At 46.6% G+C, this 16375-nt stretch overlaps 1 protein-coding gene across 3 annotated transcripts in view; it reads left to right on the top strand.

The window, feature by feature from the left end:
- The window catches only part of USP35 (ubiquitin specific peptidase 35), a 57865-nt gene that overhangs the window by 38895 nt on the left and 2595 nt on the right, over positions 1-16375 (top strand). For all 3 annotated transcript variants that reach the window (XM_042907280.1, XM_042907282.1, XM_042907281.1), the window contains 4 exons: positions 11503-11596; positions 12522-12628; positions 13148-14402; positions 15683-16028. In XM_042907280.1, coding sequence (XP_042763214.1) covers positions 11503-11596; positions 12522-12628; positions 13148-14402; positions 15683-15850 — 1624 coding nt within the window. In that variant the 3' untranslated portion in view covers positions 15851-16028. The remainder of the gene's footprint in view (positions 1-11502; positions 11597-12521; positions 12629-13147; positions 14403-15682; positions 16029-16375) is intronic.

Below are 16375 nucleotides of genomic sequence, written 5' to 3'. Positions count from 1 at the left end.
CTGAATGATGAGTGATGTTGAGCATCTTTTTATGTACCTGTTGGCCATCTGGATGTCTTCTTTGGAAAAAATCTATTCATATCCTCTGTCCATTTTTAAAAAAATGTTTTATTTATTTTTGAGAGAGTGCAAGTCAGGGAGGGGCAAAGAGAGAGGGGGACAGAGGATCTGAAGTGGGCTCCACGCTAACAGCAGCGAGCCTGATGAAGGGCTCAAACTCACAAACCCTGAGATTATGACCTGAGCCAAAGTCAGACATTCACCTGTCCTCCACTGTCATCCCCCTCTGTCCATTTGTAATTGGATTTTTAAAATACTGAGTTGTGAGTTCTTGATATAATTTGGATATTAACTCCTTATCAGATATATCATTTGCAAATACCTTTTTCATTCAGTAGGCTGTCTTTTCATTTTTTGATGATTTCTTTTACTGTGCACGTTGTTAGTCTGATGTAATATTTTTGTTTTTGTTTCCCTTGCCTTGTCCAAAAAGACAATTGCCAAGACAGATATCAAGTAGTTTTACCACCGGTGTTTTTTTCTAGGAGTTTCATGGTTTACAGTATTACATTCAAGTGTTTAATCCATTTTGAGTTGGTTTTTGTGTTAAGATGTAAGATAGTGGTGTAGTTCCATTCTTGTGCATGTAGCTGTCCAGTCTTCCCAGCACCGTTTATGTATTTTGTTTTCAAAGAACCAGCTCTCAGTTTCATTGATCATTTCTATTGTGTGTTTCTATTTCATTTATGCTCTGATCTTTATTATTTCCTTTCTTCCACTAACTTTGGGCTTTGTTCTTTTTCTAGTTCCTTTAGGTGTAAAGTTAAATGGTTTGTGATTTCTTTTGTTTCTTGAGGTAGGCCTGTACTACTGTGAGCTTCCCTCTTAGAACTTATTTTGCTGCATCCCGTAGATGTTGGTGTGTTTCTGTTTTCACTTATCTCTAGGTATTTTTTGATTTCTTCTGTGACCTAGTAGTGGTTTAGTTTTAATATGTGGTTTAATATCCACATATTAGTAGTTCTCCCATTTTCCTTCTTGTAAATGATCGTGGTCAGAGAAGATGCTAGATATGTTTTCAGTTGTCTTGAATTTATTGAGACTTCTTTTGCATCCTAACGTGTGATGTATCCGGCAGAATGTACCATGTTCATTTGAATAGAATGTATATTCTCCTGGTTTTGGATGGAGGGTTCTGTATTTATCTGTTAAATTCATCTGGTCTAATGTGTTGTTGAAGGTTTATGTTTCTTTATTGATTTTTCTGTCTGGATAATTGATACATTGATGCAAGTGGGGTATTAAAATCCCTTACTATTGTATTGTTGTCATTTTATTCCTTTTTTATGTGCATACATATTTATAAGTGTTGTATCTTCTTACTAGATCAACCCCTCTATCACCCTGTGATGCCCCTCTTTGTCTTTTGTTAAAGTACTTGTAAATTCCATTGTGTTTGATGTGAGTATGGTTTCACCACCTTTTTTTTCATTTCCATTTGTGTGGAATATCTTTTTTTTCCCGTCCCTTCACTTTCAGTCTGTGGGTCCCTCCTTCTAAGAGAGTCTCTTGTAGGCAGGGTATATGGATGGGTACTGTTTTTTTAATCCATTCAGCCACTCCTCTGATTGAAGAATTTAGTCCATTTACATTGAAAGTAATTATTGAGAATTATGGACTTACTGCCATTTTGTTAATTGTTTTCTGCCTGTGTTTATGGTTCCTTTCTTTTTCTTTTTAACATTTTCTTAAAAAATATTAGATTCTTTTCTCATTTTCTTTGTATAGTTTTGGTTTGTGGTTATTGTGATGTTCACATACATCATCCTATTTATGTAACATTTTATTTTGATAACAACTGATGGTTGAACACATTTGAAAAGTACATTTTTACTCCCCTCCCTAGATTTATGTTTTTGATATCACTGTTTATATCTTTTTATTAAAATGTATATGTTAAGCAAATTATTACAGGTTCAGTTAATTTTGCGACACCTTTTAATTTTCTTAGTACCTTATAACTGGTTAATCTATTATCTTTACTGTATATTTACCTTCTTCAGTGAGCTTTTTACTTTTGTGTGTTTTCTTTTATTAATTAGTGACATTCTTTTCAGCCTAACGAAATCTCTTTATTATTTTTTGTAAGGCCTGTTTAGTAGTGATGAATTCCTTTTCCTTTAGCTTTTGCTAGTCCTTTTTTTTTTTTTTTTTAAGTTTTAAATTATTTTTTGAGAGTAAGTGCACAGGGGAGGGACAGAGAGGGAGAGAGAGAGAATCCCAAGTAGACTCAACACTGTCTGTGTAGAGCCTGATGTGGAGCCTGAACTCACAAACCGTGAGATTGTGACCTGGGCTGAAATCAAGAGTTGGATGCTTAACTGACTGAGCCACCCAGGCACCCCAGCTTTTGCTTGTCTTTAAAACTCTTTGTCTCTCCTTCAAATTTGAGTGATCACCTTGCAGCGTAGAGTATTATTGGTTGGAAGTTTTTTCTTTTTTTTTTTTCTTTTTGAGAGAGTACATGTGTGCAAGTGAGTATGAGAGGGGGAGAGGCAGAAAGAGAGGCAGATTCCAGGCTTCGAGCCATCAGCACAGAGCCCTATGCAGTGTTTAAACTCACAAGCCATGAGATCATGACCTGAGCTGAAGGTGGATGCTTAACTGACTGAGCCATCTAGGTGCCCCAGGAGGCACTTTGAATCTGCCCCACCAACTCTCCTCTGGCCTGTCCAGCTTCTGCTGGTGTTTTTCTCTTGGTGCTTTTAAGATTCTCCCTTTCATTTTTGACATTTTAATTGTAATGTTTCTTGTCGTGGCTGTCTTTGGGTTCATCTTCTTTGAAACTGCCTGGGCTTTCTAGACTTGGATGTCTGTTTCTTTCCCCAGGTTTGGGAAGTTTTCAGCTTGTTTCTTCAGATACATTTTCTACCCCTTTCTTTCTTCTTTTGGGACCCCTATAGTATGAATGTTACTCTGCTTGATGTTGTCTCAGAGGTCCCTTGAGTTTTCTTCATTTTTCTAAAATTCTGTTTCCTTTTTGCTGTTCTGAGTTCCATTGCTTTATCTTCCCGTTTGCTGCTTTCTTCTTTCTATAAATTTGTCCTCTTTATCACTGATTCACTGTTCTGCCTCATCCATCCTTGCCACTGTGGCATCCATCTGAGATTGCAGCTTAGTTATAGCCTATTTTATTTCATAGTCATCCTGACTAGTTTTTACTTCTTTTATCTCTGCAGAGAGGGATTTTAATCTATTTTTGATCCCAGCTAGTATTTTTATTACCGTGATTCTAAATTCTGGTTCAGACATCTTGTATCTGTGTTGATTAAGTCCCTGGCTGTCGTTTCTTCCTGCTCTTTCTTTTGGGGTGAATTCCTTCGTTTTGTCATTTTGAAGGGAGAAAAGGAATTGATAAGGTAAAAAATAAATATAAAATTAAAAAATTAGAAACAACACACACACAAAATCAAATAAATTATGCTAGATTCTAGGTGTGTTTTGATCTGGTTATTGAAAGGAGCTTGATAGAGACAAAAAGGAAGAGTTTGAAAATTTGAGAAAATGAATACAATGAAATAGAATAAAATGAAATGATGTAATGAAATAGGATTTGAAAAATATATGAAAAAGAAAAAGTAGAAAAAATATTTTTAATAAAAATTAAAAATAAAAATTTTTTCTCTTTCTGTATTCAAGGAAAAAAAAGAAACGAAAAAGAAAAATTGAATAGATGGACCAACGAATACACTGAAATACGTTTGAAATTACATTGGTTTCCCCTAGAAGTCAAACCATGAAGCACTTTATAGCCCATAAACTAAGCAGGTGGAGAGGTTTGTGGTGTTCCTGAAGAGTGAGGTTGGCCCAGTTGGGCGGGGCTTAGTATAACAGCTCTGTTCTCCACTAGATGGTGCTACTTAGCTTACTGGGGTGGATTGTTCTGGCTTGTAGGTGTGTATGCACATGCACAAGGGGTGAAAATGACATCATCCAGCTACTCAGTCTCTGGTATTGGGTCTCTGGTATTGGAACTCTGTGCTCTCCCTGACTAGCAATTGCGCACCCATCCTTTGTCCCCAGTTTCCATCCCCTCCCTGCTTTTACACTGTCTATGACCAAGCTGTCAGGTTGCCAGGTGGCACCTCCCTCCTGAGTTTTATCTCAAACATGGCTATTTTCCGACCCCTCACTTCTGAGGAACTGCGGCTTTGACTTGCTCAGATCCTCTGGGGGAGGGTCTCAGAGCATTGGCCAGGTGCCAGCCAAGCATGGTTCTTGGGACCATGCTGCTGCTGATGCCCAGAGAGTGCGGCTAGGCGCCAGCCTGCCCCAGAAGAAGTTCACGCTATCGTGTAGCAGCAGTGTTTCAGAGATCATGGAAAATCACAACACATGTCTGGCACCAGGCTTCACCCTCAATGACCTTCCTCCAGCACCATTGAATGTGGTTGTTCTCTGGGGGCTGCTGGGACCTGGTGGCTGCAGAGCCTCTACCAAAAGCCCTTCCAGCGGTGGAACCACTTCTCCCCGTGTGGCCTGAGAACCTCCCAGACCCCACTGTGCTGCTGGGGATTTGCCTTTCCCACCAGAGCACTGCCAGGTATTGAGCTGTGGAGTTTCAGACTCTAGGCTCCCCCTGTTTATAGAGTCCTAATGGAATTTAAGCCCTCTCCTTTCTCCCTTTTTAGTTCAGTCCCTGCGGCTGTTTCTACTTTTCCACTTTTTCTCCAGCTGCTTTTGGCGGGGTTGGGGGTGCTTTTCCCAAACTCTCCCCCCTACCCCCATCTCCGTCCTCTCTCCGCACACAAAAACAGCTCCCTGCCCTCCGCGGCTTCTCTCTCCCCAAGTTCACCTCTCCATGCCATGTACCTACTGAGTTCTGTAGTTCAGGTTGTGCAGATTGTTGTGTTAATCCTCAGATCAGTTATCTAGGTGTTCAGGATGGTTTAGTGTTGATCTGGCTGCATTTCATGGGCGCGAGACACACGAAAAACTTCCATGCTGTTCTGCCATCTTGGCTCCACCCCGTGCTGATTTCTTCTTTCATCCATTCTGCTGTTGAGCTGCCTTAATGTATTTTTCTTTGGAGTGGTTGTATTCTTCAGCTGTGTGACTTCTGTGTGGTACTTCCTTATGTTTTCTGGTTTTCTCTTGAGGTTCTCACTGTTCATCCACTCCTCCCCAAGATTGGTGAGCATCTTTATGCCCATTAATTTGAATTATTTATCAGGTAGATTACTTATCTCCATATCCTTAAGGTCTTTTTCTGAGGCTTGTCTCATTCTTTTGTTTGGAGCACAGTTCTGTTTCCTCATTTCGCTTGATTCTGTGTGTGTGTGTGTGTGTGTGTTTATTTCTATGTATTAGGTAAAATAGCTGCCTCTGGTGATTTTTGTTCACCTTTGCCCTAGTTCTTGGTCATCTCTTGAACTTTCGTAATTTAAAAAAAAATTTTTTTTTAATTTTTTAATTTACACCCATATAGTTAGCATATAGCAATACTCCTATTTCAGGAGTAGATTCCAGTGATTCATCCCTGTGTCTAACTCCCAGTGCTCATCCCAACAAGTGTCTTCCTTAATGCCGCTTGCCCATTTAGCCCATTCCCCCACCCACAGCCCCTCCAGCAACCCTCAGTTCTCTGTATTTAAGAGCCTCTTATGTTTTGTTCCCCTCCCTGTTTTTATATTATTTTTACTTTCCTTCCCTTATGTTCATCTGCTTTGTATCTTAAATTCTTCATGAGTGGAGTCATATGATATTTGTCTTTCTCTGGTTGACTTATTTTGCTTAGCATAATACCCTCTAGTTCCATCCATGTTGTTGCAAATGACAAGATCTTATTCTTTTTGATTGCCGAGTAATACTCCATTGTGTATATGTGTATATGTGTGTGTGTATACACACACCACATTTTCTTTATCTGTTCATCTGTCGATGGGCATTTGAGCTCTTTCCATACTTTGGCTATTGTCAATAGTGCTGCTATAAACATTGGGGTGCATGTGCCTCTTCAAGACAACACCCCTGTATCCCTTGGATAAATACCTAGTAGTGCAGTTGCTGGGTTGTAGGGTAGTTCTGTTCTTAATTTTTTGAGGAACCTCCATACTGTTTTCCAGAGTGGCTGCACCAGCTTGCAGTCCCACCAACAATGCAAAAGAGATCCTCTTTCTCCGCATCCTTGCCAACATCTGCTGTTGCCTGAGTTGTTGATGTTAGCCATTATAACAGGTGTGAGGTGGTATCTCATTGTGGTTTTGATTTGTATTTCCCTCATACTGAGTGATATTGACCATTTTTTCATGTGCCATTTAGCCATCTATCTGGATGTCTTCTTTGGAAAAGTGTCTGTTCTGGTCTTTTGCTCATGTCTTCACTGGATTATGTTTTTTGGGTGTTGAGTTTGGTAAGTTCTTCATAGATTTTGGATACAAACCCTTTATCAGATACGTCATTTGCAGATACCTTCTCCTACTCTGTCAGTTGCCTTTTAGTTTTGCTGATTGTTTCCTTCGCTTTGCAGAAGCTTTTTATCTTGATGAGGTCCCAATGGTTCATTTTTGCTTTTATTTATTTCCCTTGCCTCTGGAGACATGTTGGGTAAGAAGTTGGTGTGGCTGAGGTCAAAGAGGTTTTTGCCTGCTTTTTCCTCTAGGATTTTGATGGCTTCCTATATTACATTTAGGTTTAATCTATTTTGAGTTTATTTTTTAACATTTTTATTCATTTTTGAGAGACCGAGATAAAGCATGAGCAGGAGAGGGGCAAAGAGAGAGGGAGGCAGAATCTGGAGCAGTCTCCAGGCTCTGAGCTTTCAGCACAGAGCCCGACATGGGGCTTGAACCTACAAACCGTGAGATCATGACCCGAGCCGAAGTCGGACATTTAACCGACTGAGCCACCCAGGCACCCCCATTTTGAGTTTATTTCTGTGTATGGTGTAAGAAAGTGGTCCAGGTTCATTCTTCTGCATGTCGCTGTCCAGTTTTCCCAGCACCACTTGCTGAAGAGACTGTCTTTATTCCATTGGATATTCTCTCCTGCTTTGTCAAAGATTAGTTGGCTATATGTTTGTGGGTCCATTTCTGGGTTCTCTATTCTGTTCTGTTGATCTGAGTGTCTGTTCTTGTGCCAGTGCCATACTGTCTTCATGATTACAACTTTGTAAGACAGCTTGAAGTTGGGATTGTGATGCCTCCTGCTTTGGTTTTCTTTTTCAAGATTGTTTTGGCTATTCAGGGTCTTTTCTGGTTCCATACAAATTTTAGGATTGTTTGTTCTAGCTCTGTGAAGAATGCTGGTGTTATTTTGATAGGGATTGCATTGAATATGTAGATGGCTTTGGGTAGTATCGACATTTTAGCAATATTTTTCCAATCCATGAGCATGGGTTATTTTTCCATTTTTTTGTGCCTTTTTCAGTTTACTTCATGAGCTTTCTCTAGTGTTCAGTGTATAGATTTTTCACTTCTGTGGTTAGATTTATTCATAGGTATTTTATGGTTTTTGGTGCATTTGTAAATGGGATCAATTCCTTGATTTCTCTTTCTGTTGTTTCATTATTGGTGTGTAGAAATGCAACTGATTTCTGTGTATTGATTTTTATATCCTGTGACTTTGCTGAATTCATGGATCAGCTCTGGCAGTTTTTTGGTGGAATCTTTTCGGTTTTCCATAGAGAGTATCATGTCATCTGTGAAGAGTGAAAGTTTGACTTCTTCCTTGCTGATTTAGATGCCTTTTATTCTTTTGTGTTTTCTGATTGCTGAGACTAGGACTTCCAACACTACGTTAAACAACAGCGTTAAGAGTGGACATCCCTGTCATACTCCTGACCTTAGGGAGAAAGCTCTCAGTTTTTCCCCATTGAGGATATTAGTGGTGGGTCTTTCATATATAGCTTTTTTCATCTTGAGTTATGATCCTTCTATCCCTACTTTCTTGAGAGTTTTTATCAAGAACTTTTGTGATTTTTCTAAACCACCTGATTTATTCTTGATATGTACCTATTAATATGACCCTATATGACGGTGTGCCAAGACCAGTCAGTGATCTAAGGGGAGGGATCTCATTTACCACCTGGTTTCAGGTGATGGGAAGCCAGACTCTTGGGCATTGGCTTTTAAGTATACAAATATATTCAGCCCTATGTTGCTATAATAGTAGTCCCTGCTGGCCTCCAGACCAGGAGATCTGGAGGTGTCTCCTGGACAGCAGTTTTAAAAATCTCAGCTCCAGACAAGCATAGAAGCTCCTTTCTGGGAGTTGTGTCTAGGTAGCGAGATGAAGGCTGTGTGTGAGGATGGCATCTCCTTCTATTCCCTGGAAGTCCTTCTTAGCCTCCCGATGTGTGGAAAACCCGAAGCCTTTCCCTTAGGCTGATGCTCTGGGCTAAGTATTTGGCCTTTTTCACAGGAAGAATTGGGTTGTGTTTCAGTCTGTTGTCTGTACAGCACCCTGGGGGTGGTAGCCTGCCAAGAACTGTCTTTCTGTTTGTTACCTTTCTGTGGAACTCACTAACACTGGCCCTGTCGGGCCACCAGCACCAGTCAATCAAGTGGTATCTGTCTCCTGTGTGGATTGTGCATACCTACTCACTTTAGCAAGGCAGCCAGACATGTCAGGGTGGGCGGGGGGGGGGGGGCTTCAGAAAGACAACAGAAAAATGTCATGACTGCGTATGCCTTTGGACTTCAGTAGTATGGTGGGAGAGTGCCCTGTCTCTGCACGCATGCCAGCTTTGGTGGCGGGGTTGGGGGAGGACTGTTGCATGTATCTGCAGTAGCAGATTTTAGCCAGGGAGTGGGAGAACTCTGTGACAATTTGTGTTTGCCTGCCCCAGCTGGAGAGCAGGGGAACACTGCCACCGCCTGTGCTCTCTGGCCTCAGCAGGTGTCATGATCCTGCTTGCTCTCCTGTCCAGGAAGGTGGTGGGTGGGTGCCAGGACCGAGTTTGCCCGCCTGTGCCAGCAGTCTCTGCGGAGTGAGGCGGTGGTGTCCACCAGTGCCTCTGTCTCCAGGGAGCATCTCAGCTGTCCCCTGCTCCTCCAGCTGTTGTCCCCAGATCAGCAAATGAATTTTTCTAACATATAGTTTAGATGCTTTGCAAACTGTTGTTTTTTCACTCGATCTCAGGGCAAGCCCTCTAAGAGGGGAATCTCTGTTTACTGTAGCACATTGGGACCCTTGGTTTTCCCAGTCAGATGTTCTGGGGGCTCGTCTTTCCAGTGCAGATCCCAGGCACTGGGCTGCCAGATGGGAGGCATCAACTCCCCTGTTCCCTGGGAGAAGCACCTGTCTAGTGACGTCCCTCCCAGTTTTGTGTCTCTGCCCCCAAGGGTGGGGGGGTTTTTTGCAAGACAGTGTTTCTGCATCTCCTAGCATCTCAGTGTGGCCCTTCTCTCCTTTGTTGTGGAGAAGCAGTTCCTCTAGATTTCAGATCTTTTTCAGAGGGAAACAGTCCATAGGTAGCCGTAGATGGAGTGTGTCTGTGGAGTTCAGGACCTTACTACACCACTGTGTTGGACCCTCACTACCCCTGTATTTGGCCCAGTTTTTAATCGGTCATTGGTTTTCTTCTGTTGAGTTTTAAGAATTATTGGTACATTTTGGAGAATATGCCTTTATCAGATAGGTCTTTTGCACATATTTTCTCCTAGTCTCTGGCTTATCTTTTAATTCTCTTGATAATGTCTTTAACAGAAGATTTTAAAAGGAAATCCAGTTTGTCAATTGTATTTTTAGATTCTGTTTTTGGTGTTGCATCTAAAAAGGTGGCACCATACCCAAGGTCGTGTAGTTTTTTCCTTTGTTATCTTCACAGAATTTTATGGTTTTGCATTTTATATTTAGGTCTGTGATCCATTCCGAGTGAATTTTTGTGATGTCAGGTACATGTTTAGGTGTTTGTATATATAAGTTTGTTTATTTTGAGACAGGGAGAGAGCTCAAGTGCACGGGCAGGGGAGGGGCAGAGGAAGAATCCCAAGTAGGCTCTGTGGTGTCAGTGCAGAGCCCGACTTGGGGCTTGATCTCACGGTTTGTGAGATCATGACCTGAGCTGAGATCAGGAGTTGGACATTTTAACTGACTGAGCTGCCCAGGCGCCTCATAGATAGATATATTCATTCATTCATTCATTCATTCATTCTCTCTCTCTCTCTCTCTCTCTCTCTCTAGTTTTAATGTAGATGTCTAATTGTTCCAGCACCATTTGTTGACAAGACTCTTTGCTCCTTTTTTTTTTTTTTTTTTTTTTTTTTTTTGCCTTTGCTCCTTTGTCAAAGGTCAGTTGACTATATTTGTGGGGGTCTATTTCTGGGTTCTCTGTTATATTCTGTTGATCCATTTGACTCCTCTTTCATCACCACATTTAGACATCTTTTTAAAAATTAATAGAGCAGGTAAGCTTTGCTTTACCTTATGGTATGACCTCAAATTGGTTTCTCCTCTCTGAGCTTCAGATACACTAGGGGGAGGTTGGAGCTAATCTTTAGCACTTCCTAACATGTATACTTCTCAGACCTGGTGAAGGATTATTTTTTTCCAGCTTAGAGTCTGCTCAGACTGTTAAATCTCTGTAAAATATGGTCAGATGACTTACTGGGAGAAAGGCCATGGGCTTATATGCTCATAGGTCAGATCACTATACATGTTGCTAAGTGCTCATTCAGCTTCTGAAATTAAAGTCTGTGGGTACATGTTCCTAAATGCTCACTCAGCTTCTGAACTTAAACTTTGTGGCAGACAGGTAGGTGGACCACACTTTGATAACACTGTTATATGCAGTGGGCTCAGGTTGGAAAGATGCCTGACCTGTTTGCCTAGAGCTGCTTGTGAGAACAGCAGCTGAGGTGAGGCCTGAGAATTGGCTTGTTCCAAGTAATGCGGGTGTCAGTGGTATGATCTTGTCTCCTCCAGGATCATACTCTGTTGCTGGGAGTCAGTCTGGCCCCACTGTGTCCCCTTTATTTAGCAGACTCCTCACTCTTGACCCCTGCCCTCACTCGGAGGCAGGGGAACCGCTCGGCGTGGTCCTAGGACCATGGTGCAGGGGCCCTAAGAAGGGGCTGTAAGAGAGGACTTGGAGGGTCAAGGTTGGAGCAAGGCCTGCTGCTCTGGGTAGGTCTGAACACCATTTCCGAGGGAAGGAGGAGACGGGCGTGAATGGCTGCGGTGGCTGGTGATGATCCATACTGGCACAGACTCTGGTGCATGCCCGAGACTTCCAGCCTTAGAACTCCAGGACCATAGGATCTTAGCACCTTTGAATCTTTGAACTTGGAGTCATGAGCTGTCTGAACTGGAAGGAGCTGCAGGGGTCACCTCATGGTCTAAGCTGGGTTATTCATCTGCTCTTCTTCCCTGGCCCCCGATGCAGACTTGAGATTGAAATGGCTGTTTTGCCTTTAACTGGCTGCCCTGTTTGTGCTGTGGGTGAGTAGGGGCTCCTTGGATGCCCTTGGCTTACCTGGATGCTTTTGCTTTATTTTGAAGCTTCAGACACTGTGTGCTCAGATTGACAGAGAACAACTCACAGCCCTTGATGACCAAGCTGCAGTGGCTCTTTGCCTTTCTGGAGCACAGCCAGGTGAGTGCAGGGGGAGTTGGGGTGTGGTGGAGAGGAGGCTCTGGTCTGACACCCTTCCCTTCCCCAGGACCTGTCTGCATCTGCCTCTAAGTCCCTGCTTCCTGATGTAAGCTGTTCAGCCCCAGGTTGGGGCTGGCACGGGTTCATGGCCAATTTAGTGCCTTGTGGGACAGGAGAGGGAGTGTCTCTTTGAGCCCCTTCTGTGTTCTGCCCACCTGTCTCCCCTCAGTGATTCACTCCCTCACATTAGATGCTGCTTTGCTCATCTGTCATTTTGGAGCACTTGCACTGCCAGTCACCCTGAGGGGTGTTAATTGTTTTGTTCACGGTCCCTGCCCTCATGGAACCTAAAGCCCTTAGCCAAGCATTATGTGAGGCCCTGTGGGGGCCACGGAGGTGAGTCAGCTACAGCTCCTGCCTTCACGGAGCTCCCAGTCTGTTGGGGGAGGCAGACCTGCAGCTAACAAAGGTCATGCTCCAACAGAGGGAGGCGCACTATGTCGTATGCTCGCAAGGGAGGGAGGGGAGCAGACGATTGTGATGGTGGAGGGGATCACTGGGAAGATGGCACAGAACAGGCGTCGGCACATCTGGGACTTGAACTCTTTAAGTTTTCGATGGAGGAAACGTATTTTAGGCAGAAGGAATGGCATTGAACAGGGTCTGGAGATGTGTCAGGAAAGAGTGAGTTCTTAGAGGATTGTTCTTCTCCATGAACCTAATGCCATGCTCATAGGCTGCATGGCCTTGGTGGGATGGGATGGGTCAGGTCAGGTACAACTAGGAAGGGGGAAGACTTCAGAGAGGAGGCCAGATGTTTGGGACAGAGAATCCCCAGGTGGACCCTCAGGCCTAGCACTTGGCCGAGCTGGTTAGTGAGTGGCCTCCTGCTCCTGACCCCGTCTTTCATCTGCATTGGTCCTAGAGGCCTGCCATTTCTCCAGAGAATTTCCTGTCTGCATCCTGGACACCCTGGTTCAGCCCTGGCACCCAGCAGGACTGCTCTGAGTACCTGAAGTACCTGTTGGATCGGTGAGGGCGGCCAGACCTGGCTCTGCATGGGGGCTTCAGGGCTGGAGAAGGGTGCCTGTGGGATAGTCTGTGTCTCCGGCCCTGTTGCCTCCTCCTGGAAACGGGTGCCACGCTGCACTTGTGGAAAGCGTAATGTGTGTGGAGGCGTGTGAGGGGTGGGCAGGGTCTGCGTGTATGACCGGGGAGGGGTTAGTATGTGCACACGCGTGTGCTGTGCTTGCCTGAGTGCAGGGGCGCGTGTTCAGCATAGCTCTGGGGGCACGTGCACGCAGGTACGGCCTGTCTTCGTGTGGCAGGTTTGTGTGTCTGTATGGGGGGGGGGGTATGTGGTACATGTGCTTGGCTTGTGAGTGTGCACGTGCATGGATGACATTTTGCACACCTGTGTGTAGTCCCTGTGCGGACGCATGTACACATCTAAACGTGTGGCCTGCAGATAAGGTAGATGGCACAAATCAGGCCCGAGCACGGGGCAAGGATCTGTGCCTGTGTGTGAACGCCCTGCGCTCTCTGCTCCAGGCTACACGAGGAGGAGAAGACGGGGACCAGGATCTGCCAAAAGCTCAAGCAGTCCAGCTCGCCCTCCCCACCGGAGGAGCCCCCCAGCCCAAGTCCCACCTCTGTGGAGAAGATGTTCGGAGGCAAGATTGTTACTCGGATATGCTGCCTCCACTGCCTCAATGTTTCCTCCAGGGAAGAGGCCTTCACGGACCTCTCTCTCGCTTTCCCCCCCACCGACCGCTGTCGCCGCCGCCGCCTGGGCTCAGTGATGCTCCCTGCAGAGGACGTTGGGGTCGGGGACCCCCCGTCACCATCCCAAGCCCAGGTTCCAAGCAGGGTGGGTTCTCGGAGGCAGAGGAAACATTGCGTCACGGGGGATGCCCCCGGTGCCGTCCTGGACATTGAAGGTCTGGGCCCCCACGGATCTGGGGGGCAGATCAGTGGGGAGGAGAAGGTGGAGAGGCAGGAGGAAGTGGAGGAGGAAGCTCGGGAGGAGGAGAGGCCCCGAAAGCAGGAGGAGGAGGAAGAGAAAGAGAAGGAGGCGGTGGCAGAGGAGGAAGAGAAGGCTGAGAAGGAGAAGGAGGCAGAGACCGCAAAGGAGAAGGAAGAGGACGGCACGGGGCCAGGGAGCCAGAGGGGCGCCGCCGGGGAGGGCTCCCGGTCCGTCCTGGACCTGGTCAACTACTTCCTGTCCCCCGAGCGGCTGACGGCGGAGAACCGCTACTACTGCGAGCCTTGTGCCTCGCTGCAGGACGCCGAGAAGGCAGTGGAGCTGAGCCAGGGGCCGCGCTACCTCATCCTGACCCTGCTGCGCTTCTCCTTTGACTTGCGCTCCATGCGCCGCCGCAAGATCCTGGACGACGTCTCCATCCCCTTGCTGCTCCGCCTGCCCCTGGCGGGGGGCCGCGGCCAGGCCTACGACCTCTGCAGTGTCGTCGTGCACTCGGGAGTGTCCTCGGAGAGCGGCCACTACTACTGCTATGCCCGTGAGGGCGCCGCCCGCCCGGCCCCCTCTTTGGGCGCTGCGGACAGGCCCGAGCCCGAGAACCAGTGGTACCTGTTCAACGACACTCGGGTGTCCTTCTCTTCCTTCGAGTCCGTCAGTAATGTCACCTCCTTCTTCCCCAAGGACACGGCCTACGTGCTCTTTTACCGGCAGCGGCCTGGGGAGGGGCCTGAGACCGAGCCGAGCTCTCCCAGAGGTCGGGCAGAGCCCACCCTCCACAAAGACTTGATGGAGGCCATTTCCAAAGACAACATCCTTTACCTGCAGGTGAGCAGGCCCACCTGGGCTGGGGCTGAGCTCCTGGGTGGAGGGCTTCCCGCACAACCAGCAGCTTGGATGCGTTATTGCTCCACTGTGTCCTCCTTTTCTTTTTAATGTTTGTTTGAGAGAGAGAAAGCACACGTTGGGCGGTCGGGGGGGGGGGGAAGGCCAGAGAGAGAATCCCAAGCAGGCTGCACCTCACATTGAGATCATGACCTGAACCCACATCGAGAGTCTCAACCAACTGAGCCACACAGACGCCCCCATCTCTTTTTTTCATGTTTATTTTGAGAGAGAGAAAGCTTGCATGAGGGGAAGGGTGGAGAGAATTCCAAGCAGGTTCCACAGGGGGCTCCAGCTCACTGTGAGATCATGACCTGAGCCACCCAGGTGTCCCATCTCCTTTTTCTGCTGTCCTTTCATCAGCTACTTTGTGCTGGGAATATGTTGGTGGACTAGACAGACATAATCCTTAACTTCAGAGGAACAGACTTTCCGTTATTTGTTAACATTTGTCTCGTGTACCTGAAGGAGCAACACGGGGTTTTGTGAATGAAGAGTTGAGGCTTCCAGGGGGTACCCGGGGACCACCCTGCCCCAAACCTCTTCTCATGTGCCATCTACTCCCCTCTTTGGAGTCAGGGGCAGTATCAGAATACTTAGCAGCTGGAACAGCAGAGTAGTCGCAGGACCCATGGACATTAAGTGCCAGGTAGTCGGTGTTTTGAGTGGGGATAGCAGGCCTGATTGTACATTTCTGCTGGGCTGTCAGAGGCAGGGCCAGCGGTAAGGAGTCTCCGTGAGGCTGGCCTCAGTTCAGCCTGAGGAAGACGTGTCTCACCGGTGAGTTTGTTCTTAATGCCTTGAGAGGCAGTGAGCTGGACAGTTGCATCAGGAAACCTGTGGAGAGGTCCCTGTGCGCTGTGACTTGATCTTTAAGTCCCTGGACCCTCCTCCCTGGTGCCATGTCAGGCCCTTGTTTGTTATTCATAGTCTTATATGAATGCGTTTCTTTTATAAAACCGAGGGGCTGAGAGATTTTACTGGGAGAAGGAGGAAAGGTTTTGAAGCTGAGATACAGGGTAGAAGGATGGATCCTCTCCAACCCATCCTCCCACTGAGCTGGAACACTCCTTGGGCAGAAGCTGTGGCCCCAGGGGCCGTGGGAGACACTCAGAGATGCTGTGCTGGACGGCAGTAGGGCAGGGAGTGAGGGGAAGACTCTGGCTTCAGAGCCTGAATGTTAAGCCTCCCCCCTGCCTCCCCCGCCCCATCTGTGTTTCCAGGAGCAGGAGAAGGAGGCACGGAGCAGGGCGGCCTACATCTCTGCACTCCCAGCATCTCCGCACTGGGGGAGGGGCTTCGATGAAGACAAGGATGAGGACGAAGGCTCTCCAGGAGGCTGCAATCCTGCAGGTGGCAATGGCGGGGACTTCCACAGACTGGTCTTCTAATGTGGACTCTTCCCCAGCCTGAAACCTCAGGGGAGGCCTTGACCCCTTCCCTCTGGGAACTGGGTGGGGACGGAGGTGCTCTGCCAGGTGGGGTCTTGAGGAGGCGGGAGAGGTGGAGAGGATGCTTCTGGGACACCGGTCCTCAGCCTGAAGGGTCTGCAGAGACTCGGATATGGAGGTGAGCCCCAAGCCCCTGACACTGGGATCAGCCCCTTTAAGATTTTACACCCAAGTGTCCTGGTCAACTTGAAGCAGCTTCGATGGACACTGTCTGGGCCTTGTCCCCCTGTCTCCCCAGCAGGGCTGAACTCCACAGCTCTAGTGTTTTGGCATCAAGTAGCATTTCCCTTTCTAGCTCCTTTCAGACAATCCTATTGCTCTCTACTATAAAAAGCAGAGCAGCATGTGGGGACCTGTGTGTCACAGTGGTGGCCACCTTCTTGTTTCTCTGAGGGGGGTTTCAGAGGCACTGTGTGTGGTTGCCTGCACCCGTTGTACTTTTTTGAGAGGAGTGGAGGTGGGAAG

This window comes from Panthera leo, chromosome D1, assembly GCF_018350215.1.
Source record: "Panthera leo isolate Ple1 chromosome D1, P.leo_Ple1_pat1.1, whole genome shotgun sequence".
Lineage (NCBI taxonomy): Eukaryota > Metazoa > Chordata > Mammalia > Carnivora > Felidae > Panthera > Panthera leo.
This window is presented reverse-complemented; position numbering and strand designations above follow the sequence as displayed.